We start from the raw sequence: 27605 nt of genomic DNA on the forward strand, positions 1-27605 counted from the left end.
TCAGTCATAGAAGACCTTTAATAGGAGAAGAAAATCCATAAAACCACTCGATCCATTTTCAAATTCAATTAAGGTCATCGACTACAACATCTACAATTTTCAGAAAAAGGTTAAAATCATGCCTATTTAGCCTTTGTCGTACAGAAAAGATCAGCTTGCTTTTTCTTTTTCATTTTTTTGTTGTTGTTGAAAGGATGACAGGTTTATAAAACCACCACTCCTCGTCAGAGAGTATTTCTTGTAGAAAACATCCCAGAATAAGAACAAAAACAGAAAGTACACACAGTACGTCACAAAGCGCCGACATGTTACAGTACTGTACACGGGTCCTTGAATGCACCACAACCACAGTCTGCTGCTGAGAAATCCAATCCAAACAAAATGTAAAAAAAGAAAAAGTAAGAATTTTAAAACACTGTTAAGTTGACTGAGCAGAGTGTGCCCGCCTGTTTTGACAGCTGGCAAAATGAGGTAAATATGTCCAGAAAAAGAACACAAATAACAACATCGATTACTTAGAATCATCCCCCCCAAAAACAAAAAGCACCGTAGGATTGGCGGCTCAAAATAGACATTTATCTTATAACGTAATGTCTTTTCCCACATTTAACAAAGGGGACATTTCATGCGAAATCATCTGAGGTTTTTGTGCATGAAAATAATTTGGGTTTAAGTGTGGGGAGGAATTGACCAACAAAGTCGGCGAACCGGTTGAGGGGGCACGACAACATCTAGCTTTAACAAACGGGATGTGCAAACTCAAGTGTGCATAGAGATCAAATTGCAATAAATATTATTGTGATAACTTCGCATTATCACCATTTTTTTTTTTTGACTTTGTCAACAACTCTTTGAGGGGGTGATTGTACAATTTCATGATTCATATTTAGTTTGACTAAAAAATAACCAACAAAATAAAGCAAAAAACAATGGTGCCTTCAGAGGCGCAAGAACCTTTGAATGGCCCCCCCCCAAAACATTCATTATTTCTTGTTAATAATATATATTTATATATATAAAATCCTGATAGAAATAACTGATTTGTCAAAGTTTTCCCACCAACTTCACTTCCTCTCAATGGCTCTTTCACGTTAAAAGCTTTTTTTTTTTTTTTTCAAATCCTGCATTACAAGAGCAACATAGAACAAAACGAGCGCTTTTAACGCTGCTTTTTTTTTCTTAACATTAATTTTTAAGTGTAAACCGATCCTTCTTTTCAGCTTCAACTGTTGTAGCTTCAACGATGAGAAATGAAAAGCCTTTCTTTGGACCGCCGAGGTAATTGTAGGTGAGTGTGTGTAATAGAAGCTTGAAATGTTTCCCAAACATTTCCCATTTGGGGTCCATCCCGTTTCGAGGTATTTCATCGGGGGCGCAGCCAGTGGACGACCATGGATACGGTGACCAAACTGTCTTGAGGGATGGATGTGAATTTCCTCTGATGCCACGAGCCAACATCGCCCTCTTCCTTCCCGTTTCATTCACAGTCACCTCATACGAGTCCCAAAGAATTTTCCGTCCCAAAATGTCCACGTAAATGACAATTTAGCAAATTATGTTTGTTGGGTTGCAGGCAAAATCTCCTATGGTTTCCGCAAAAACGACCAAAACAATTCCAGCCATAAACAAGTGAGGTTATAGCTCAGGGGTGGGCAGACTACGGCCAGCAGGCCACATGCGTTCAACTTTTTAAACAACCTGTCGAATGAAAATGTTAAAAAATATTATGATATGGATTAAATGGTTAACAAAAAATAGTAACGAAAATGTGTTGATTTAGCTTCACATTTTTTAAACTTGCTAATGTAGCAACAGCAAATTTTAAGTGGGGGGAAAAAAAACCTTCTGAGCTATGTGTAGTGCATGTATTACTTGGGTGTTTATTCTTTACTGATGTCCATTATTTTGACTCTTATGCACAATTTAAATCATAGTCACCATCAGTCAAAACATTTTGCAGTTCTTTGATTTCCACACACTAAGGAGAAATCTGAAATGTAAAAAATAAAAAATAAAAAAAAAATCATAGGTCGACCCACTGAATAGACTGAAATGTCTGCTATGCTAATATTTCTGTCATTTAGGGGGAAAAAAACAATGGATTACAGGCTTCTAGGCTAAATTTTAACCGTAAATGAAACATTTATGAGAAAATGGCGTCGGCAACGCCAACTACATTTTCATGGAGTCAATAACGCTTTTCTAGATTTTTGGATTTTGAAAGGTTTCGTAAACACATAAAAAGCTAGATTTTTAAAATTCTGTTGAAACCCAAGTCCCTTTTGTTTACCACTTTCCTAACTAAGGTTCACGCTCCCAAAGGATAACCTTCATTTATCTTTACTGTGTGCTCTATTCCATCTTACATTGTATATTTGAATAGTTTCATTTGTAAATAATCGACCATTTTGCTGCCAAGGCGAGCCAAGTCAAGTTCGCCTGGTTTGTATGTATTTACAGCCTCACACCGACTAAGCAACAAAATGCTGGCTGCTAATATTAGCAGCTGGTTTGGTGGTTTGGCAGTCTTAGTCACCAATGTTAACAACTTGGTTAAGCACAAAAATCTTGGCTGATGACAGGGGGAAACAACGTATAGCCCAGCCCTAGCTGGAGCAATGCTGTGCTAGTGTGCATTAACAAAAAGGGAGGGCAGAAAAATCAGAAAGTTACCAGGTCCAAGCTAAGGCATTGACTTGACACAAGTTTTGAGAGCAAATGAAGTGACTGTGAATGAAACCTTTAGATCTCCTCCCAGGAGACTTCTCTTAAGCCACCTTGCGAAGACCGACACAGGAATGGTGTCCCTGCGGAAGCGTTCCAAGTGTAGTTAATTACAGTGAGGTTGTCAGTCCACTGGGGCTCAGCAGAATGAGGATGAGGAAAAACGGTTCAAGTGAGTTGTGCGTTAAGTTCCAGAAGAGACTTTGCGAGAGCCCCGTTGTTAGTTTCCGGACTGCCGGCGAAGGTGGGAGTACGCCACGGTTGTCACGGAAGTCTAACTGGTCACAATCAAATGAGTCGAGTCATACAATCTCAGTCACTCTGAAATCATAAACTGTACTTGGATGTAAGAACAATAATAACATATTTAGTAGCTTATTTGCAAGTTTTAGAGTTTTTTGTACTAACAAGGAGACATTGACTTTCCTGGCCACCCTTCCAAACTACATACAATAAAATGTTATGTACGGTACTAGTTCTATTGGTATCTGGCATCAGAGTATTGGTCTGAAAAAGGTAGTATTGAACATCCTTTATCACAATCGCAGATGTGGAGGATTTATTCCTTACTGACCAACCTAAGCACTAAAAGTTCCAATCACGCATGTGCAGTTCAAGAAATACATACTAAATTTAGCTATTCATGACACCTGTGGCCCAGGACTGTGTATAAATTCCAGTCTCACCACAGGTTGGTTTTCTGGAGAATCCTCTCGCGAGAACAAGGATTCCGAAAGATGAGCTGCTCAGGCGGTCGTACGGGACTCATAGAACCATAATTACATTTGTAACATTCATTTTACCATGTCACATGCCCTCACTTGTTTGCAGTACTGTATATACATTTTTAAATGGGGCTTTTGTGATGTTTTATATTCCAGTAAGTGTAGAAAAGGGTTTCATTAAATTGTCCAAGGTATACCCAAATTCTAAAAACATGCAAAATGTGAGAAAATAGTACATGTTCTATGCATAAAATCATATATATTAAATCCATGGGTACATTTAAATTATATTCTGAACTAATGCATTTTGAAGACAGCCTTTCTCGTCTTTGACTTCCTGAGCAGTGACATCATCAGAGTAACACCAGCACCCTGGCAAGCCAATTACAATCTTGGTGTATGTGTTAATTAGTCAAATATGTTAAGAGTGTTTTAAGCCAAGGTTTTGTAGTTTTTGTTAAGAATGGCTAGGCGTTGCGTCGCTGGTAAATGAAATAATGGTACAACAAAGGGAGAGCAACAACGACAAACCTGAATCAGGCCGGGAATAAACCAATGGACACGGCAGGCTAGCGGGCTGCCAATGGAGGCTAACGAGAACGATCAACAAAAGGCAGCCTCGGCAGAAAAACGCGAGGCCGACCAAAAAGCTGCAGTTAGCAGCAAGGCTACCGAGGACTCAACAACGAATAACGGCTATAGCGACAACGCAAACCTGGCCAGGACGGTATGGCTAACCGGGGGCAAAAAAACATGAAGCCTTCTGTAGCCCCAACGCTAACAGGGAGCTAGCAGGACAGCGACAGTGGCTCAGGAGGTAGAGCGCTCGTCTTGGGATCAAGAGATCGCAGTTCGAATCCCGGCTCCTCTGTGTTACATGTCGAAGTGTCCTTGGGTAAGACACTGAACCCCTAATACCCCCAATAAGCTGGTTAGCGCCTTACATGGCTGCACGGCCGTTATTGGGAAATGTGAAGCACACTGTAAAGCGCTTTGGGAAGTCTTGACTTGAAAAGCGCTATATAAATGCAGATCATTTCATTTCATTTACTATACCAAGGCGAAACACGTGGCCATAAACACATACAAAAAGCTACAATCTCCTACCTAAAAGGCAAAGAAGGAACGCACACTGTAACAGCAGCAGGTAAATTTACCCCACGCAGTTTTTAGAGGTTGAAGCATGCTACTTGGACAAAAGATCACTACGCTCCCAGCGACACAGTAAACTAAGTTCCAATTTCTCCAAGCAGAAATTATCTGTATGCAATCGCCGTCTTTTTCGGAGCGGCCCTATCATGTTGTGTTAACAGGATTTATCATGTTGGGAGTGATGTGTTCTTTTAATGATGTCACAGCTCTAAAGTATTTAGGCCGAATCGTTCAACTTAGAGACTAAATTTCTTGAGTCCCCCAATACATGGAATATTTTGTAACATATCTGCATTATTGTGGGGAGGAACACTACACGTTCCGTCCATTAAACAATGTATTTTTGAATACCTGTTAGTACAGTATATGTTCCAGAATAACTTTTTGTTTTTTAAACAAGCACATTAAATTTTAAGTGCATTTAATGTAAATAATTGTGCTTAATCTTTGTCTATATTACTATCGTCAACAAAAGGGAAAACAAAATAAAATGTCAACTTTCCAAGCTGGAAAACCCGTAGTTTTGGTTCAAGTCTGATGCATACTAAGTCAAAGTTAAGATATGAAATTTAAAGTCCCGGGGTCTCGGAGTTGTCAACTCAAGTCCTGGTAAAGTCAAGTCACGTGACTGCCAACCCCCACCTACGCTGTCAGGCGGCTTCAGGGAGGGGCCAGCGACCCCGGCTGGCAACTAGTTGGTTGCGGCGCCATGGCCCGGCATGTTGGCCATGCTGCTTACCATACCGGGCACCCCGGCCATACCTGAGGGCCCCCCCATGGCGGGAGGGCTGTGCTTGGCGGGCGAGGTCATTTCGGCACCGCGGCCCGGCGGGGCTTGGGGGCCGTGCTGCAGGGCGTGGCGCTCCAGCAAGGTGCGGTGGGTGAAGGCCCGGTGGCACACATTGCACTGGAAGGTGCGCTCTGCGCGATGCGTGCGCATGTGCACGTTGAGGGAGCTCTTCTGTGTGAAGCGCTTGCCGCACATGGAGCACTGGAAAGCTCGCACCCCTGTGTGCACCACCATGTGCTTGAGGAGGTAGTCGCGCAGTGAGAAGGAGCGCCAGCAGATGGAGCACTGGTGAGGTTTCTGACCTAAGGGCAGGTTTGCGCAAGGAACAACTTCAGCACATGGGAAAACTGTAGAAGTGACTACAACTTTTTAAAATCAAGTAAATCATTCTCTTGTAAATTACCACTTTACTGCAGAGTATGGTCAACCAAGTTACAAAACAAACACTTTCCATGGCAGTCATTTGCAGCGAATTAATTTAAAAAAGGGACTTGGTAGGACCTACCATATTTTTTCGTGTAGAACACACACACACCTATTTTTTCTTTATCTCAGTTCAAACTAAGCATTGTAGGTCACAAACGTTCTATCGAGAACTATTGCTACAGAATTCGTCCCTCGATCGCGACGTTGAGAGCGTTGATCCTCAACCACTAGACCACTAGGGTTATAGCTGACACAGGAAAAGGCATTACGTTTTATCTCATCACCACACCATTTTAACGCAGTACCAAATTGCTGAATACGTGGGGCCATGATTATTTGCTTAGACTGAATCGGACTTTGAAAGACTTTATATAAATACATTCTATTTTGGTATTGTGTACATAGTTTACATTGTTAAGAAATGATTTTAATTAGGGTCCCACATATTCAACAACGTGGCACCGTGAGTAAAATTTGTGTGATGATGAGATAAAAGCTCCCGTCTTTTTCCATGTCATATTAACCATAGTGGTCTAGTCGTTAAGAATCCGCCCTCTCACTATATCGTATCCCGTTGCTTCAAATTTTGGTCAACAATATTTTTCAACAGATAATTGTTTTAAAACGGTAATGTACTACCGTGAAGCGTTCCTTTTGAGACTAAAAAAGTGCATATTACACACGAATAAATAAGGTAAAAATTGTCATCTACATGACACAAATCGCTTTTAATAATACAGAGAGGAATGGCTGCGACTTTTGAATATTATTGAAATGAATCGTACAGTCTCTTCTTTTAATAAATTTGTTTTAATCCCATTTTGCATTTAAAGTATTGAAGTAATAGGCAAACTATAATCATTCTATTTACATGAAAAACGACACAAACTGGACGATAACTACAGTTTGTAGGATTTGGACAATTTTGAGTATAGATAGTTAATACTGGCCAGGCATGGTATAAGTGCTAATAACTTTATTTCGTTAAATAGAAAAGTTGGGAGCGACATTGGCATTTGATTATTGTTCATTGATCAACTATTTTTAAAAGCTTAATTAAAAGACTTTCATTTAAAAGGTAGCTAACCCTAACAAAATGGGGTGCACTGATTTAACAGAAAATTGATCTAGAACCTCCTCTATCTTGAATTTTGCCAGATGAATTAAATATCATGAATAAAATTTTCAGGGCAAGCCAGAATAAAATGAGCAGAAACATGCTAGTTTTAGAGAAAATCAGCTGCTGCTTGACCGAAAAATACAACAACCGCTACTTTTCGTAGAAATAAGGTTGAAAAATTAACAAAAACTACTGTTTGTCAAACTTGGACGAAAATAAAGATCTATAATTTTGCTAAATAATGTAAAAGATTAAAACTTTTACAAGAATAAAAACAATCAATACAAGAATACAACGGTAAAATGCCGACAAAATGACATTTTTGAACATATTACAGGTCACAAAAATATGTGCTCATCCGTAAAAGCATCAACAATATCCAGTTCCCCTTCAAGATAAGATGAAAATGTGTACTTGGTTTGAATTCAAAAGTATGAAGAGTCAAATAGAAATCCCCCCAAGGTAAATTGATAAAAGACAATTCCTTCTGTTCCTTATATTTTTAGACATGCATGCAAGGGAACTTACCAGAGTGAATGAACATGTGCTTGCTGTAATTCTTCCTTGAACGTAAGGATTTGCCACAGTGCGTGCAGTCGAAGGAGGTCTCGGTTCCTTGTGAGGAAGGCGAGGGGCCCGATGAACAGGCAGGAGTGGAGGCTGTTGCGTTGGTGGCGGGAGGCGGCGCTGGTGTCATTGGGTTGGGGGGCTGCGCCGGTTGACCGGCTTCGGCTCCCGCTATGGTGTCCATCCCTCCCATGTAGAATGGCGGCGGCTGTGATTGGCTCACAGGGTACTGGAAAAGAAGCTGCCAAATGTGCATATGATCAGATTCTGACTTCATAAGACGCTCAAACTATCATTATCGTATATTCTGCACTACAAGATGCACCAGATTAAAAGACGCACTCCCTAAAAATAGTCTTTTGTGAGGTTTCTTCATATATAAGGTGCAGTGAATTAAAACTACGGTTAGGGCTAGAGTAACACACAAAAAAAAAATCGGAAACATCGATTGGTTGCCAAAATAATAGAAACATCAAAAAGTCATTTCATAATTATGAGCGTTGCAAGCCTTCTGACAGGACAAATTTACCTCATATCTCAGGTCTAATATGCTACCCTATTAGAGCAAAAACACCCTATTATGTTATCTCAAACACAACACATGACTCTCCCAAAACCCCTGTGGTAGGAAAACACCAAAGCACCTGGTTGTTGATGGACTGTGAGGTTGGGGGCGGAGTCAGAGGCTTGCTGACCCGTCCTCTGGGATTAAACGCCATGGCTTGAGGAGGCTCGCTCTGCGGCCAGAAACTCTCAGTGAAGACGCCCTGCTCGTCATAAAAGTCCTGAAAGACAACACACATGCCGAAGGAAATCAGACACGCTCCGTTTTCGTGAGTTCTTTTAACCGATCCCGTCTGGTAAGCGCGTTCGGATACTCACGTCCATCACTACAACCCAAGTGTGAGCTGCGGCGGTGCACTCTTAACTCTTCAGTCCTGCTTTTGCTTTGCACTATAGTTCACTAGGGAATGTTGTTTTTTTCTTAAACTGCCATTTAAACACCACAAAAAGTCATTCTCAGACGTTAACGAGAACACTGCCGTTGAACAGGTCGGGCTGCATCTCAAAGTGTCTTTCGGCATACTTTTTAGGATCCGACGCCGCGTTTAGTGCCGAATGCAATTAACTTGTCAGTGCGATAGATTTCCTTCTGCTTTGAACAGTCATAAACGGCAGCTTCAAAATGATCACAATAAATCATGCAAGGTATTACTTTTGAGCTGTTCTACAGAATTCTAATGATGCCGAAGAAATTGTAAGAACAATGCGCAGAGATGTGGGATGTAATGAAGAATTGATGAGCCCCACAGTGATGGTCTCAACAAAAGTCAAACTCAAGTATCCCAGACAAAACAGGTGTTGTATATTGGCATTAATACTTAATGTTGTAATAAATCACAAATATGATACGCGTTTTGTAAAGCCATGGAAACACACACAAAAAAGTAAATTCTCTCTTAAGGTTTCTAATTAACCTATTTAGACGCTCGCGCTAATCCTTACATAAATAAAATTCGCGTTCATTTATCAATACATTGTTTAGATCAGGGGTCTCCAACCTTTTTCAAGCTGAGAGCTAGTTTTTGTTAATAATTAACGCATAGAGCACCCACTTTGATATACTTTTCTTAAATAGGAACTTAGCTAGATGGCTTGCTAAATAGCTAAAAAGGTAGCTTGATCGTTAGCTAGAAAGGTAAACAGGTATAAAACTAAAAGAGAACTAAATACTTAGCTAAAAGAGTAAATGGCCATCCAAACAGCCAGATAGAATGCTAAAAATAAAGCTAGCTAGAAAGGATAACTAATTAAGCTTGATAACTAAAAAAAAAAGGCAAAATTTTAGCTAGATATCATGCAATTAAAAAAAATTGCTAGATAGCTTGCTAAATAGCTAAAAGGATAGGAAGATAACTAGCTACAAAGCTAAGAAGATAGCCAGCTAGCTAGCTAAAAATCTGCAAAGTATTTGCACCTAAATTTGAATTTAAATTGTTGCATTTCCTGTCAAATAAATCAGTAAAAAGATGACTAAATCAATATGTTTAATACACGGATACATTTTCATTCTACTCTTATTTGCTCAAAAAAAGTAGCAATCCTTCAATTATTTTTGGGGTCCACAAAGCCTGAATGCTGATTTCCCTGCTGCATTTTCACTTGATTTGACTACGCTACAATTCCTCTTAAAATCTGAATCCATCATATATAGCAGGGATTATGCGGTGCGTTTTGACATCTTTCTTTATTTACCGCACATAAAAGTATTCGATTTTCCTCAAAATGTGCAGCAAGCACCATCCATAGTGCGGTTCACCCTTTGCGAGTGTTTTTTAAGATGGACATTGTGGAAGAAACCATAAGAACGTTAAAGGAGAATTATGTGCATGATTGTATCTGAAAGAACAGGTATTAGCCTTATGCTGAAACACAGTGTTGTTTGAAAACACACTCTAAATTTGGTCAATGCCTAACAAACCTTGTAAAAGGTTTTTCATGATTTAGTGAAAAAAAACAGTGCAAACAATATTTCATTCTGAATACAGTAAAAAGCAACATTAAAAACAGAGTGCACGTTGCACCCTTTAACTTACCTGCAGCTGGACTCCAGAAGATAACGTGATTTAAGTGAGATTTTGAGGACATCTAGCGGTGGTAGAGGAAATTGCGCAAATGTCAGATTTGGCTATTCCTGAGGAGTGACAATATTAAGGAACTCTTCAATTTGGAATAGTAATAATATATTGTGTGACATCTAGCGGTGATATATATTTCATAAAGAACATTAATTAGGACATAATATTGTTCAGAATAATTTTTCTCACCACAGGACTGCGCTTAATGTTATCACTGTGCTTTCAGATTTCGCATTAGCTACATTCATTTTTTTTTAGGGTTTAATTAAACTAATCAATTAATTTTCATCCTGGACAACAGGACAGTACATGGTAGCTACTAACTATATAGAACTGGTCGACCATCACATTTGTTTGCAATTGCAGGAATACGAAGCTCTAGCATTTTGTGAGTCAATGTATGTTCCAGCTCTACCTTCGTGCACTGTATTGTTTGCTCAAGCAATTTTCTCATGAAGCGCTTCATGTTCAGATCACCTCAGTCTTAAACTCACCTGCCCGAAACCCGCCATGGCTGCCTGGGGTCCGCCCTGCTCGCTCTCCCGCCGGCCGTCCTCCAATGCAAAGGCTGCCCCGTTGCCGTCCTGCACGCCCTCGTCTTTCACCACCACACCCTCACCTCCACCCCCCAGCACCTGGAACACAAGACGTATATGACATGGGAGGAAAGGAAAGAAAGATCAGTATGTCTTAAGGACCTAAAGTGAGTAGGTAGAGATGGAAACGTCCATAGCTTTTAGTGAGAGAGGCCGACTGTTCGCCAACATGTCAGTCATGTGCGCCAATGCAGAGCAAGAGGAGGCAAAAGCAAAACGAGAAGCAAAGCGATGCAGCTCTGCATGCCTGAAAGCTGTAACTATGGCAACCCTTCCCCATAAACCCCCCTACCATCCCTACACCCACACCAGAGATAGCAACGGTGTTCACATTTGTGTGTTGAAAATAAACAACAAGAATATGTCAAATGCATAAATACTGATTCAAATGTGTAGCTTAAAACGTGAAATATTCTTGAGCACACTTTTATGACTTAATTTTCAAACATCAAAACTTAACCCAGAGGATTTCCTATACATAATAGATTGTTGCCATCAGTAGTATAAACATGGCTTTCGGATTCATTTGTGAACCGATTTCAGAAGCAAAATCGGTGTGGAGAGTTGATGACAGGGTTGCCCACTGCTCAATTAACAACCAATAACGGTTTGCATGCTTTCTGAAGCAGAGCCATGATTTAGTTGAAGCCTGGGCCACAGCCGTTGATCAAAACTAGTGGCTTTAGTTTCTTAGTTTATATTATAGGAACACAAAATTACCCATTTTAGACCTATCATATATGTATTATCCTAATTTATTAATAATTGAACTAAACCCAAGGAAATCTAATTAAAAAAAAACGTGTGAATAATACAGACGCTGTTCGTTATTTTTGGGGGGGAGAAATACTCTACTATTGCACATTGTTTACCCTGGTTGTATTTCTTTGAACGAATGTGCAAACCTGAATGAACTCCATATCATTAAATAGACCATTTACAGTTTGCCCCCCTTCCAGTGTGTTACTCAGATAAAATCTAATGTGTTTATTCTTAGAGTGTTATTAATCGTAGTTTCAAAATGCAGTGTGCTAAAAGTTTTAAAGTAGATAGGCGACTAAATACTGCAGATGAGTAAGGTCTGTTGGTTGGATGCCTTAACCACTAGGGTCGAAGGGGCACCATTTCCTGTGGTGTCTTGGGCAAGTATAGCTAGTGGAACCCTTTACTATTCGCACTCAAGGCCGTTCTGAAGCCATTAATATTAGAGGTCTTCGTTGTCTAAAAACATACGTATTGACAAATACAAATTATGCTAAGGTTTTTGGAGTTTTTCCTTGCCCTCTGGTAGGTTTCTGATCAGGAGATGTTGTGGTCTGTGCAGCCCTTTGAGACTCTTAATTCAGGGCCATACAAATAAGTATGACTTGACTTGGTTCCAATCTTAAAGCTGCTGCTTGGGTGTCAATGTTTTATAATTAATTTTGTCATAACCCAACAAAATCTCTATTAATAATAATCTATTAAAGTAGGAAATTCTACAACAAATACAATAGGCCAAGTGTTTGTTCTTATCCATGGCATTGTCTAAGACAAGTGAGGAATAAAAAGATGTGGATGGGTTCCCATCCCTAATTTGCCCTCATGTAGGTTTTAGATCAGGGGATGGTGTCATAATAGTCTGTGGTTTGCAATAATCTGTGGTCTGTGCAGCCCTACGAGACTCTTTGTGATTAAGGGCAGTACAAATAAACATGACTTGACTTAAAGGTAAATATGCTCCACAGCACCTTCCACTGGAGAAAAGTGACAATGCGGTCCCATCCCAATGGATTTAGGTGTCTTTTGGTAATTCCGTAGTATTGAAAATGGCATCGAGTATATTCTTTGTATCAAAAGACTTAAATACTTGCATTTGCATTTGGATTGGATCTTAGAGCATCTTTTTGTGAGTGTGTGTGTATCAGCTTATGCCAGTGCTGGTGCTATAAGGTGCAACATAATACATCATTGATCACAACCGCATAACATTAAATGCAATGGGAATTGATCCCACAGCGGGGTTGGCGCCAAAACCTATCCACTTAACTACTATGAATACAGACAACAAATGAAAAGACATTAGGTTTTATCTCATCACACCATTTTAATTACAATACCAAATTGTTGATGTTATTATTGGGCCAAGCAGCAAGAATACTGCCAGACAATAAACCAATCTGTGGTACAGAAAGGGTTGAGGACCACTGAAGTACAGTAGCGTATGACTGAATACCAAAGTCTTTACGAATTGCATAAGATTCTGAACTGAATGAAGAGACATTGTGGGAAGTAAATAGGCCATTCTGAACTGAACGAAGGGAAAGGCAATATGGCAAGTAATGCGCATGGCCGCACGAATTCAAAACGTATGTCACTTATAATCAGTGTTGGGATTAACGGCGTTATAAATATCCGTTAAATCGCAGTTACCGTTACTGACGGTCAAAAGCGGTGCGTAACTTTGCCTAGTAGAAATGAGCAAAAGCAGGACATCCTCTGTCAGCTTTTTGGCATATTTATTCACCAACAACACACAAACACGAACATGGCTTTCATTCAACCCAACACGGCAGCAATCCACTGTAACACGAAACAATGCGTGCGTGATGAAGTCACACAATGAAGAACGTCCCACTGTGATATCCAAAGAGTGCTATTAAATTCACTAAAATTATACATCTCATTTGGGGAAACTAGTTAAGGATTCTTTCTCAGTAGTTCCTGCGTTTTTAAACATTAATTGTTCCAAAACTGCAGGATAGAGGGAGAAAGTGAGGGGGATGATAGAAAAAAAAGAGAGGGGAGGCAGTGAAAGAGAGGGATTGGATAGCCACTTTATATCATTTTAATGTTGACTTTTGTTGGGAGCAAATTATTTGAAGTGCAGTTGCAGATTTCTACTTGACCAGTTATCTCAGATTGTGAGAGTTTGATTTATTTAATTTACAATGCAGTTTTAAACAAACTTTATACTGTTGAACTGTTTACTTTTGTTGTGTGAAGTAGCATGTCATCTTGAGCAGTTATCTGACTAGACTGATTTATTTCTGTCGAGTGAAGTTCGATTTATATAGTTCTACAATTGACCTTTGTTGTGAACAAAATATTTGACGTACAGTAGGTTACCTGTACTTGCCTAATTGTCTCAGGTTGTGAGAGTTAGATTTAATTAATTAGACTCACTTTACATTAATTATTGCTGTTTGTTATTTTATTACATTGTTTACAGTTTATTTTTTTGCACTTCAAGTGTAGGATAAATCTGTTGCTAGTGAGGTGCAATAAATATAACAAGGTTCTATAACACAGTTGACCTGCCTGATCTTCTCCATTCAACTGACTCAAATACTGCTCATTAAAGTTCAAACTCTTTGACAGAAAAACTTTTTTTAAGTAATGGAAATAGTTAATTTCTATGGTAACTGGTTACTTCTACTATTGATTAACACAGTTACTAAATCATTTACTTTTAAAAGTAGTGCGGAACTATAACAATTACTTTTTTAAAGTAACGCGCCCAACACTGCTTACAATGACTAAAATAGTGTAATAATGACGTAAGAGGTAATGCCTGTTTATATGTCATCTGCATCCATCGTGGTCTAGTGTATAGGATCTGGCACTCTCCCCACCGTAATCCGGGTTCGATTCCCGTCGCATCCGATGATGTACAAATGTAAAGAACCATCCATGTCCCTAGCAGCATTTGGTGCTCTTACCATTACTATCCTGTTTGAGCCCCAGTGCCACCATTGTTATGCAATTTTGGTCAGCAATTTATCGACTGATCAATAACAGTACAAATATAATAACGCATCTCCATCTCTAACCGAACATACAGTAAGCCGCACCGCATCATAAGAGGAATGTTCAAATTTGTTTTTTTTGGGAGCGTCTTATGGTCCAGAAAATACGGTACTTTTGCACCACTGTTTAAGATCAGTTAATGTTGTAATTGTAATCCTGTGCAGTCCTATACGACATTTTTGTGATTAAGGGCTATATAAATAAATGTGACTTGACTTGACTGAGCCACACTTGCCTGAAGTCTGAGCGGTTGCCTCTGCTTCCGGCTGTGGCTGCCACCTCGGTCTCGGTCGCCGTCTCTACCGCGCTCCCTGCCATCCATGTCTTCCTCTTCACTGAAATGCTCGATGCCTACCAGGTCATCTGACAGGTCAGTAGCGTTGCCGCGGACGCTGTCCCTGCCGACGCTGTCCACACTGCCCACTCCAGAACTGCAGCTCGCCGATAAGCTGCCACCTTGGGAACCGCCGCCATTGTCAGCCGTCTGTGCAAGCAGATCTCGCAGTTTGTAGCGAACATCCTGTGTGCAGCTGGGGCTCTGCTTCATGAGGCCGCCGCCGAGACTCTCGCCGCCGCACAGGGATGCCGGGCCCATGTCCCCCAGTGACATCAGACTGTTGGCCTGCTCCATGGCGCCGCAGGGTTCCTGCACAATGGTATTAAAAAAAAAAAAAAAAAAAAAATTGTTTTCTAAATCAAAATCCTGGTTTCAAAAGATTATTGCTGCTGATTGACGCAGTTGATATGTAACAGGGTGAAATAATGCCTGTCTTTAGTTGACACTTATTGTTGCGAGCTTCTGTAGTCTTTCTGCCTAACTTACTGTTCTCATGATCGCTTTTGCACCTCCCACAGTGAGTCCCATCTGAATTTATTTCTGCCAAATATCAGAATAGGGATTAGACTAAAGAAATTGCAAACCGATTTTAGGCTCCTTTAATAGCCAAACATCTTTTTATGGTGACAGTATTAGTTGACTACTAGATGTCGCTGTAGTGTGAAGTGCAACTGAAAACGATTCCTAAAAAGCACAAAAAATACAAACTACGGAGACTAAGTGACCAAACCACACCCTTTTTTATCTTTCGCCCAGCCTTTCACATTGTTTTTGTGGGTACCCTAAGCCACAAGGCAGACAATCATGTCAGCTTCTTATAGGTGAGCTTCATGTTAATGTAAAATAAATACAAATTTATTGGCCATTTATATTATAAATCATGTATTTTTGCTTTTTATACAAATAAAAAAAACATTTTAATCAATTTTTACCACTAAGAGGCATAGTGACTTTAAGCTTGTAATCACAGCTTTTGTTAGAGTAGCAAGGATATGGTAAGAGTAAGAAAAGACCCATTTCAAATACAATCCAAATGGTAGCCCAAATCCCCCAAAAAGATTTAAAAAGAAGCGTTTATTTGAGCGTTTTCAATATATGCCCGTCCTTGAGGAATGAGCTGACTGATGCTACGATCATGACAGAGAGTAACAAAGGTTCAAATTCCGGACTGCACCTTTAGGTTTTGAAGTAAAAAAATAAAACACTGGGGTTAGGCCAAAGCCATATTCCTACAAAATAGTGTTTAAAAGACCCTAATTGTGACCAATAGATGTTGGTTCCAACATGTTTGTTTCCAATTTAATGCAGAGATCATTAATATTTAAGTATGGAACAATTTAAACAATTTTTAAAAAAACGTTTCATTATTAAAAAGAACTGTACGGAATTTGGATTTTTTTTCTTTTAACTGCCGACCGCCATCTTCTAGCTTGTGTCATAATTGCAGCCTCTTTTCTTACATTCACCGGCAAGGGGGGGCTTTAAACTCAGTTGGGCATAGATAACACATACTCAATGGAGAAAATATTCTACTTTCCTTTTTTTTCCCCGAACGGCGCACCCAACCTTTAATGTTGATGAGCTAATATTCTTAACCAAAGGGTATTCAAAAGTGGAGTGTGCAATTTGAAAAGTTTGTTATCCTCTGTCGCCATTTCTTGGCTTGAAGTCATGATTGAGGCCTGTTCATATACATGCGTCTCTTAAAGGTGCTCAAGTAAACATTTGTTCTCATCTTTTTTGGGGTTTGGGTTAGCCTTTGAACCTTACTGGAAGTATACGTTTTCCTACTTTTACTATTTCATGCTCCACTGACAAATAGATATTAACTAAAATAAAAAAACATGCAGGGACAAGATTGTTGTCTCTCTCCAGTAAAACCCCTTCTATCCACTCCACCACCCCCTTTCCTTGAACCTATACAGGTCTGATAAAAGTATGAAAAAGCATATAGGTGCAACGGAAAATAAAGCATAAGGGCTCTTTGAACCATGTTGGGCACTGTGTGAGCACAAATTTAATAGAGAAATCCTTTGACTTTCAACTTTTTAAGGACAGCTCAAACAACGCAACCCACCTTTTAACAAATGATCCATTATTAAAAAGTTCCAAATTAATCCGTCAATAAATTAATTTGTGTTTGGATCCACACACAAGTGTATGTTAAAAAAGATATATGTATAATACCATAGAGTTTTGCATACTTTCCATACTTGTGTAGGAACCCTAGGGGGTCCATTCTCGCCACCCATGTTACTGGCACCGCACTCCACCATGAAGTTGGGGAAGTTGGGGTATCCTCCACTGCCGCTGCCTGAACAGCTGCCACCATTCTCCCTCCCTTTCCCTACTCCGCTACGCTCTTCTTGCTTCGGGAGGACGCCACCAAGCATTGCACCACCGGCCGCGGCTGCAGCCGCCGCCGCCGCAGCCGCCACGCTCGCTGCCTTCCTCTGCGATATGATCTGTGTGCACTCGTCGATGACAGTCTTGATCTGCAGGATGCTGGCGGCGGTCAGTATGCATAGCGCCTGGGACTGGAGGACCACCAGTGAGCCACTGTACATAAAGTCCACCAACTGCTTGACCGTTTCGGCAGGCACCAGGGGCGGCACGGAGATCTCAGAGTGGCCCAGCAGCAGCTTGTCCTGGAAAAAGGGGCTGCCAGCTGCCAGGACGCATGCATGAGCCCGTAGTGAGGCGTCGTGAATGCGCACCGTCACGTCGCAGAAGAGGCCCTCGCGTCGTTGAGTGCGCAGGGCCTCCAGGACCGATTGGCTGGAATTGTGCAGGTGGATGTAGTGAACCGTCTCGGTTCCGGGAGCCATGGCGGGCGGGGGTGAATCGCTGGGGACCGGGTGGGGGTGAGGGAGGGGTAGGGGGGCCAGGTGCCTGGGGTTCTGCGTCAGCTTGAGGGACAAGGAGGGCAGGGAGGGAAACGGGTATAGTGCATGGGCCACGGTGAGGCCGGGTTCCAAATCAAGGAGTCATTTGAGCGGATGCCAGGTTTGCTGACGCCGTCACTGCCTTCTAGGGGTCCCTACTGTGAACTGTTGCTTTTTACTGCTTCTGTTCAGAGTCTGAAACAAAGATCAACTTTTATTTTTTTGAGAATATAAAAATCCTTGCAGCAGTGTTTTTTTTTTTATATCATGCATAAATAAAAAAAGCATGTCAGTCATCAAAATTCTCCCCTGAAAATATTTTAGAATGAAAATGGTTGGATAGCGCATTTTATATTAGTGGTCAGCAATCTTTTCTGTATCGTGGACCAGTTTAGTGTCTTACAATATTGTCACGGCCCAGCCTACTAATAATATTAGTGATAATAATAATGAGTCGAAATCTACTGTTATTACGAGACCCCTAGGGGTCTAGATTACATGGGAAAAGGCATTATATCTTATCATCACACTATTTTTACTCACGATTCCACATTGTGTTCCTTTTCTCTACTCTCCATTCTTGAAAGCACATGTGATTGCTAATTCAATCATTGTGCAATATTGTTTTGGACAAACTCCTTCCGACCATGCTCTATTACGGTGCCATGTTGTATCAAGTTGTGGTAGGGCATGGTGCCATGTTGTACAACGTTCTAATGGAGCATTATGGGAATAGGTTCAGCCAAAACCACATGGTAAAAAAATTGACCAATCACGTGCACTTTCAACATAAAAAAGGCGAGACAATATAGTAAAAGTAGTGTGATGATAAAATCAAATGTTTAAGTCATCAACGGTGACACGGGCGTGATCTGGGTTCAATTACTGTTGCATTTAATGTTCTGCTGTATTTGTTGACCGATTACTGTAGAACCTCATAAACTTCGGGGGGTTTGAGGGAAAGAAAAGTCTGTATACACTACTAATTACAGGATAAGCAAAAAGCAATGGCAATTTTTTTTCTTTCGCTGTGGCCGGGTACTAAACGACCCACAGCGTGGTAACGGTGGCCGGTTACAGTCCGCAGCCCGAAAGCGGTCCACAGCCCAGTAGTTGCCGACCACTGTTCTACATAATTTACGATTATATTTATACACATATTTAGCATTAATGTAATTTCTATCATTACACATTATTCTCTTTTAATTTGTCTTCTTTTGCACTGAAAGAAGAAGTCCACTAATCTCACATTGAAAAAATTTGTAAATGACAAATAAGTGCGAGCTAAATGGCCTGCAAATTCCAACGAGAAAGATGAGCAGGAACCATAAACGCTAAGCTACGACAACTACCTTTTTTTAAATCAAATGTCAAAGTCAAGGCCCGCAGGCCATATCCGGCCCCAAAATAGGTTTTCTTTTGCCCCCGAAATGATGTTGATTCATTATTGTGTCATACAACAGGTATTGTTGTGTATTGCGTTTTCATTCTACGTTACTTCTCCTTTCACTTTATTTAAATTCAATTAATTAATGATGCAACATTGCTAGTGAGTGCTTTTAGTCTACGGCCTCTTTTAGTCTACATTTGTTAAAATATAAAATACAGGCTACCGATGGTCCCTAAATAGTAAGAGCTTCTTTCATTAAATGTTCTTGTAATGGGGTTTTGTTTGTGCGTACATTAAGAGAGCTGTGATATCCAGAGAGATCACAGAGCACTTCTTAGTGTAAGTTAACCATTTAATTTTCAAATAAATACATTAATGAATGTACTGCACTTAACTCTGATATTAACCATAGGGAATATTGTTGCCATGCATCAAAATTATATTGGGGCGGCAGTAGCTCAGGAGGTAGAGCGCTCGTCTTAGGATCAAGGGATCCCAGTTCGAATCCCGACTCGTCCGTGTTACATGTCGAAGTGTCCTTGGGTAAGACACTGAGCCCCCAATACCCCCAATAAGCAGGTTAGCGCCTTACATGGCTGCAAGGCCGCTATTGGGAAATGTGGAGCACATTGTAAAGCGCTTTGGGAAGTCATTGACTTGAAAAGCGCTATATAAATGCAGATCATTTCATTTCATTTTTTATTTTGCTGGCATGTTCATATTTTTAAAAGTTTTTTTTCATCATTTTTTTTCTGCTGAAACATTTCATTTTTTATATGTCTAGTTACTTGTTCATTTAAATGCATACATAATTTGAAAGTATGTTACTAGACAAACCGGAGAGTGGCCATCTGCATGGAGAAAATCACTCGTAATTATGCTACCAAAGAAAGGAAACTAACTATACTCCAACTACAGAACCATCAGTCTCATCAGCAATGCTAGTAAAGTTATGCTAAAGGTCCTATTGACCAGATTGAAACCACAGGCTGAAAACATCCCAGCCGAAGAACAGGCCAGTTTCAGGGGGTAAAGGAGCACCACAGAAAACATCTGCGCATCCTATGTGAGAAGTTTTAACAACATCAGAGAAATCTCTGTCACGTTTTTGTTGATTTTATGGCAAGCCGCTTTTGAGGCCACCATGCGGAAGTACAACATGGGACAGAAACAATATCGGACCATTAAAAAACTGTAAGCCAATGACAACTGTGTGGTACCATTGGAGCGTGGTTTTTAACCACAGTCGGTGTAAGACAAGGCTGCATTCTTTCTCCAACTTTATTCAACATCTTCTCGGAGCGGATCATGTCAGAAACTCTGGAGCAACATGAAGGTACAGTCAGTATTGGGAGACACAACATCACTAACCTCTGTTTAGATGATAATATTGCCGGACTGGCAGGAGAAGAACAGGAACTCAGAGTTCTGGTCAATAGCACGGACAAAGCATCAACCCGGTATGGGATGGAAATCAGTAGAGATAAAAAAGCAATGACTAACAATCCCCAAGGTATCACCACAAACATCACCATGAACCACAAAGCGATAACCTGTCACCACATGTAAATGTATTGGAGCCATCATATCAGGAAAGGGGTCAGAACCAAAAATCATGGCCAGTATCGCTCAAACCACAGCTGCACTTGCCAGACTTAAACCCATCTGGATGGACAAGAACATAGCAGTGATATCAAAGATCAGACTCATGCAAGCACTGGTTGCTTCTATCATCTTCCACACTTGCGAGACATGGACTCTCACAGCAAAACTGGGAAAGGAAATCCAGGCCAAGTAGATGTGATGCTACAGGAAACTTCTATGAATAAGGTACTTAGCCAATGTGACAAATGAAACTGTGCGTGACACCATCAGAGGGCACACTGGACCCTACTAAGAACTAAAGACAACTGTGCGTAGACAGAAACGTCAGTGTTATGGTCAAATCACTAGACGATAAGGATTGATCAAGATAATCCTCCAGGGCACGGTTTAAAGGGGCAGGGGGAGAGGAACACCGAAAAAGAACTGGGCCAATTAGGAAATTGACTTGTGCTAAGACCCAAGAACCGGCCAGGGATTGTGAACAGTGGAGAAGGCAGTGCAGAGTTGCGTCTTCATTGGTGCCCCAATGACCCCTGCGGCTAAGGGATACATGAACCATGAACTGTTATTGGATAAAGAGCCTTTAAGTCTTTAATATGTCACAAACGCATAGGACATAAGGTCATCAACATAAGTTTTTTTTTCCCACAAATAGAGCCACAAGTGATGCAATACGTATTGTACAAGTGAAAAAGAACAAAAGAGTCCTGCTCTCAATTTAGTAATAAAAACGTTTTTCCTGATTCAGGATTAAGAATCAATATTGTCACACGGTGCTGCCTATCAATGCCGAAGTCTGGTTTATCAATGAAGAGTGGGATGACACTTTACACACAAAAAACAACAAAGACCAGATGATGTTTGTGCTGTATCTGAGTCAGATCAGGAGGCATGTCCTGCTACAGGTAACCATGGAAACCAGTACTATTTGTATCATGTGGGTGAGCAAACCCCTAACAGAATAAAAAGCCTGAAGATCGATAAGTGCTGCCAGGCTGTACTCACCCAAAACACACCACTGGAAGTGGTGCTCCTACGACCCAGATGTTTTAGGTATCCGTGAACCAAGAATGGGCTTTTATATCAAGGATATTTGTCTTTTGTGTCTGTTGCAAGTTGAGGAACACTGACAGGAATACAATAAAGTATTGCTACATTTATATGATTTATCCTTTTAGAATATATTTGTCTGTAGGTTCACTAGACTATATCCGTCATTTTAAAACATTTTATCATTCGAGCAATCTGGCCCTCGGTTTTTAAAATTTGGCCCTGCGTCCATGAGTTTGACGCCTGTTTTAAATGATCAACTTGGCAATCCCAAAAAAAAATCAAGTAATGCTGGGGTATGTGAGCCGAAAGAGAACAAAAGGCAGATATAAAATTTGCAGCCTCTTGTGCGGAAAAATGCCCTGTGCGCAGTGACGTCACCGAAAGGTTTGGCAGAGCACCAGTGACGTAGTCAAAGCTAATTCTGAGTTAGCTGTTGACGTTAGCCGTACGGAAATTTGCGCGAAATGTCCATAAATAATCCACACAACCACAAAATTGTCGAGAAAAGTACTCGGGTGTCTCTCAAAGTTCACATTTACAGCAGTAATCAAAGCATGCTCGACACCACCCGTGACGATAAACACGCTCCTTAACCTAGCTACATGCTAATCGTAGAGCTAGCATGACGAGCTAACGAGCCACTGCGCGAGCCTATTTTCCTGTAAGCTTTAGCAACCTCGACACCGAATACACGCACTGTAAGCATGCACGCGCGATGTCAAATATCGCCTGCATACCTGTGATGTGCAGTGACGCTTCTGAATTATTTTTCTTTTTGAGTTGCTTGAGCGGGGAGGTTGCAAACCAGAAAGCCCGCAGTTGCGAGCCGACTGCTGTTTGCTTGATGGTGGTGGTGAGGGCTGGAAACAAGCACATGCACGCCCACACACATACAGAACTGCACAGTAGGGACACAATGTTAAAAACCACAGAAAGAGGGGGAAAATCAAGTTGGACCATTAAAAAACACGGGCATGCTCATAAAAATGTCTAGAAATAAGATTGTTACGACAATACCTTTCCAGTGTCAGTCGCGTTCAGGAACACCTGCAAACGCCCACGACGTCTCAAGCATCAACGTTCAGACAAAGGCTATTGTTTCGATTTATCCTGGTCGAAATGCATGCATTGCATTGAAGTGATCATGCAATGATTTATTTTGTATTTGATGTGTTAAACATAACAAAAAGCTTGACAAATGTGATAGTTTTATATGCAGGTACTGCATCGAACAGGTGGTTCTAAGGTCCCTAAACATATCACCTAAGAATGACACAAAGCGCACACATCTGTAATAGCTCGAGTTTATGGTGCGTTTGGACCTTTGTTTTTTTTTAATTGTATTTTCTCGTTTATTTTTATTTTCAAACATCATATCACAAAATTCAACAGATTACCTGAAAAGAAAAAAAAGTGAGGCCAAAAAGACCCGTCCCCAAAATAACTTAAGACGCTTCTTCTTACAATCATTTAAACACATCATCATATTGCAATGCATCATGATAACAACTATTTGATAATCAAATCAAATGTATTTGTAAAGGACTTTTCAGGCAACAAATTGCCACTCAAAGTGCTGTATAAAAGCATTCAACGTACGTAGTTATTGGTCCATCTAAATGCCGTCACTTGTTCTCAAAAAACTGCCCTGAACATTGACAAATGTAATATCACCCAGATTGAATCAGACAAAAATTTAGGTGTCATATTTGACCCCAATCCTGTCCTTTAAAACACACGTGAAGAATATTACTAGAACAGCTTTTTCCATTTTCGCAACAAAAAGTCAAAAAGGGTGACCTACGTGATTTGCATACATCCAATGAGATTAATATTTGAATCTTGTCCTGGGGGCAAATGTGAAAAATAAATAACAGTGCTAGAAACCATGTCTAACCAACGACGACCTATTTTGCAAAGTTTGCAAGTAATTTTACCTTCTTTATCCATTTGAGATGAGTCTGCAATTGTTGTTTCCTGGAAAAATGATGCAAAAGGGCATATTGTTTTGGTACCCGGCAAAGCGGTACAATTTCTCACGGTGGTTGGATGTTTTTGATGAACAAACGGATTGTTACCAAACTGAAAACCATCAGTCAAGACTTGACAATTTTTCAGTGGGGAAGCTACATGAAAAAATCTTTGATATAGAGCAGCGAGTGTGCAATTCTTGATGTCTTTATGAAAAAGTCCCCCCAAAATTGCTGCTTTGGACTTGATGCCAAAAAAAGAAAGAAAAAGAGGCGGTAGACTTTGCTTCACAACAAAATAGAATTTAATAATGAACTGACTTGTTACTTTACTCTTTTGCATGAAAATAATGCATCATATCCCACACTTCCTCCTTTACAACGGTGTGTAAGGCATGCAGTCCACACAGCTTTTAGACATTGAAAGCGTACAGGTCTGACACACACACTTTGACAAAAGACACCATAAAGCACTCGCAGTATTAGTACTCCATCCCTCCCGGTCAGAGTTGGTGTGGGTTTCTCCACAACAAAGCAAAATAGTTTACAACTTCTGAGCTATGGGTAACATTTGCTGCCTGCTACTTGGGACACTTGACCAACAAAGATGCACGGTAGCAGTCTTGAACAGAGATTGGATCGAGTCACGTGTGGAAAAGTCTTCGCCTTCAAGTCCCAAATTCAAAGGTTAGATCGGTTCAAGTCGAATGAACTCAGTGGGGAAGTGGGATTCAAGTGTCTTATTGTGGGATACATTATGCAATAGGAGTTTTCCCTTTTATAAACTTTTGAAAGCATATACGTCCAACTTAACAACAATTCAGTGCCCTTTTCTGCCATTTGATCCAGGATGATAAAATTGTCATACAGCGTTTTCATCTGTGAACGCAAGAGGAAGACTAACATAAAGATAAGCAAGATAACATTGTTGGAAGAATTGTGGAGTGCTTGCACCAAAGATGAAGCTAATAAATAGGCACAGTTAAAGTTAAGTGAGGGCTCTTTCTGCTCATTTGAGCATTGGTGGAGCATGCATGATCTGCGAATACCAATTCGGAGTCCTTGCGTTTTGATAATTCATCCATTCATTGGCATCTAGTGGGACTTTTTTTAAATGAAATAGGTCCTTTAGAAAGTATTTTTAAAAAATCCTTTAAATAAGATCAGGATATTTACTTTTTGTAACAATATATATCCTTAGTTTATTTCATAATTGTACTAGCATAAACCCATCTACAATCAGTTGTCAAGATTCAAAATGACCCTTGATAGGCAAGTTTTTACGGGCTGAAAATCCAAAGTGTTCTTCATGTCAGCCATAATAAATGTAGCTGTTCAAACAGGCATCGCTTATTCCAAAACCTGACTTAACACTAATGGAGCATTAGCCACGAGGCCCTTTATGTAATTTACTCATCACCTATACATCTGTTATCAAAGTGCTCAAGTTTTTAAGAATATTCCCCCCCCAAAAAGACACTTTATAGGTTACTTCTATAACTGGAACATGTCACAACATTCACAACACAGATCAGGGTGTAAGGTTTGACAATAATATCTTAAGTATCGATTTTATATTATTACTGTGTTCTATGTTTATCTTGCAAAAGGATATTGATCTCATGTGTTAGTTATATGAAAACTCTGTGTGCCCATTTTGCGTTATAAAATATTCACTCATTCCTTAATAATATGTTTTGCTTCTTTATTGTGAGTTTTAGTCAAACATGTAGCACCCTATATAAAAATCCTATAAACTTTCATGGTTATGTAATAGGGAATAAGTTACGATTCACACTATAGCACATATTGAAAAGGTTTTGTCTTCAAGTTCAAGTCAAGTGTCTGTTTTAAATTCCCAAAGTAGGGGTATAAAACAGAAATGTCGCAATGACTTGAGTCTCCAATCTCTGGTCACGAAGTTATCACGTGATGTAATGCAAGGAACAGAGCGGCAACAAGCCCTCATCTCCAGGTGCAAGCATTTTCTTGTTTCTATGGTGTAAAAGCATTTAGGATACCCATATTCATATATTTCCCTCCATATAAAAATAAAATAAGCAATACTCAAATATTACACACCTAAGGAGTTTAGACAATTACAAGCTAGCTAGGAGGATGAACAAACACAAGAAAGCTCTGTGTGTAGGAAAATAAATAGGCTGGGCTTAGGGTGGTTGCTGTGTTCACCCTAGACTGTGGGACAGTGGTCAGGTGGAGGGTCTGCGGGGCCCAAGAGAGAGGATTCACGGCTGTCGGGGAATGGCAAAGCGAATGGTGGCCTTAGAGCAGTGGCAAGTTTCTTCTGTACTTTTTGAGAAAATCTCACTGTTGCTGAGCTTCCTGCTCCCTTTGACGACAACCTACTGCCGTGATGAGGGCAGCCCCCTTGCCGCTGCCGTCCTCTGACAACAGGAAGGTAACGTCACATTTGGGCGAAAGCTCTTTCACCGTTTGTTGGAAGATGCGCGAAAAGCTGTAAGGAGAAGAAGAAATGGGGAGAGAATGTAGCTATTAGTAGAGATAAACAGAGGCATGCAGTGCTCTTGTTATCTTATGTTGTAAAGACTTTGTTTTACATCAGTATATTTATATAAATGCAAAAATCTGCTCTACTACACACTATAAACACTTTGTTCAAATATAACTCAAACTGGATAAAAATGGATCAATCCATTACCTGCATAAATGCACCCTACTTTCCGGATTGTTTCGTACGATAAAAGGTTTTTAGGTTATATTCATGGGATAGTGTGTATTATTTAGCACTTCCTAGTGGTAAAGACACACTTATTAAAATAATATTGATTTAAAGAATAATCCAAAATAAGTAATATTGATATTATTTGTATTGCATCTGGATATACTTCAAAATTCTTTGTAACTATTAATTTATCTTACCACAGTAATGAGTTAAAATGTAGAATAAAGTAAAAAGTAGTGTACAATTCATTTGCCCACATGGTTATCTTATTTTACTAGAGAAAAAATATATGGTAAAGCTTAGATTTTAACTGAAAATATGACAAAAATGAGAGTAATTTCTTTAAAAGTATCATTTTTTTTTAATTACAGATTACAGAATAAGAAAATAGTACTTAAAGGGGCTTCATGTTATTTAGTGCCTTCCAGTAGTAAAAACCATAATTCATTATAAAATCAGACAAAATTGTTTGAAATGATAAGCAAAAGTACATGAACTATGATATAAGCATGTATTTTTTTTTAAATACTAGTGTGTTTGTTTTTGTCACTTTGAGTCTCTATGGTTCACATTCTTCCTTGTATTTTTAGCACTCATTTTTAGGTGCACTGCACCTGGGGTCACCAACCTTTTTGAAGCAGAGAGCTACTTTTTTGTTAGTTATTGACACAAAGGGCTATCAGTTTGATATGCATTTCTAAAATGTCAACTTCTGTTATTACTATGCTGTAATTATTAAAAGTTCAGTTAAAATACGCTCAGCCAAACACTAAAATATCATGCCAGTTAGAAATCAAATCCCCTGAAAACACAATGACCCATCACTGGTGAGCTATTTTCAGAACCTTATACTAAGGTGTTCTGGGAGACCCCTGTACTACTTTTGTACAGTGGCATTTAGTAGTCTAATAATGCAAACTGTCCCTATAAATCAAGAGTTCAACTCTGAGGGTCATTTACACTGAAGTGGAAGGATACTATGTTGATTTGTTGTTTTTTTTCCACCTATATTTTACAAAGCCCGTCAAAATCTATATTTTGTTTTCAAACAAACCCAGATTTCTTTCTTTGGTATGAGGTCGCTTTTGATGTTTACAAAAAATCTAAATCATGAAAAATATCAAAAATATTTA

General features: G+C 39.8%; 2 protein-coding genes across 2 annotated transcripts in view; both read right to left on the reverse strand.

The window, feature by feature from the left end:
- Window positions 1–22954, reverse strand: zbtb45 (zinc finger and BTB domain containing 45). The gene is made up of 8 exons (XM_088342265.1): window positions 22816–22954; window positions 22536–22696; window positions 17070–17945; window positions 14764–15174; window positions 10638–10778; window positions 8149–8289; window positions 7466–7745; window positions 1–5693 (listed from the first exon to the last, which is right to left on the reverse strand). The coding sequence occupies exons 3-8, from the start codon at window positions 17691–17693 to the stop codon at window positions 5293–5295; spliced, it is 1998 nt and encodes a 665-aa protein (XP_088198391.1). The 5' UTR covers window positions 17694–17945; window positions 22536–22696; window positions 22816–22954; the 3' UTR covers window positions 1–5292.
- Window positions 22955–24050: 1096 nt separating this feature from the next.
- Window positions 24051–27605, reverse strand: part of LOC148361556 (hexokinase-1) — a 29868-nt gene continuing 26313 nt past the window's right edge. Inside the window, exon 18 of the mRNA XM_088342266.1 lies at window positions 24051–26244. Within this exon, the coding sequence (XP_088198392.1) occupies window positions 26094–26244 (151 nt within the window). The 3' untranslated portion in view covers window positions 24051–26093. The remainder of the gene's footprint in view (window positions 26245–27605) is intronic.

The sequence above is a fragment of the Urocampus carinirostris genome, chromosome 8, assembly GCF_059441175.1.
Source record: "Urocampus carinirostris isolate Australia breed hairy pipefish chromosome 8, RoL_Ucar_1.0, whole genome shotgun sequence".
In the NCBI taxonomy this organism is placed as follows: Eukaryota; Metazoa; Chordata; class Actinopteri; order Syngnathiformes; family Syngnathidae; genus Urocampus; species Urocampus carinirostris.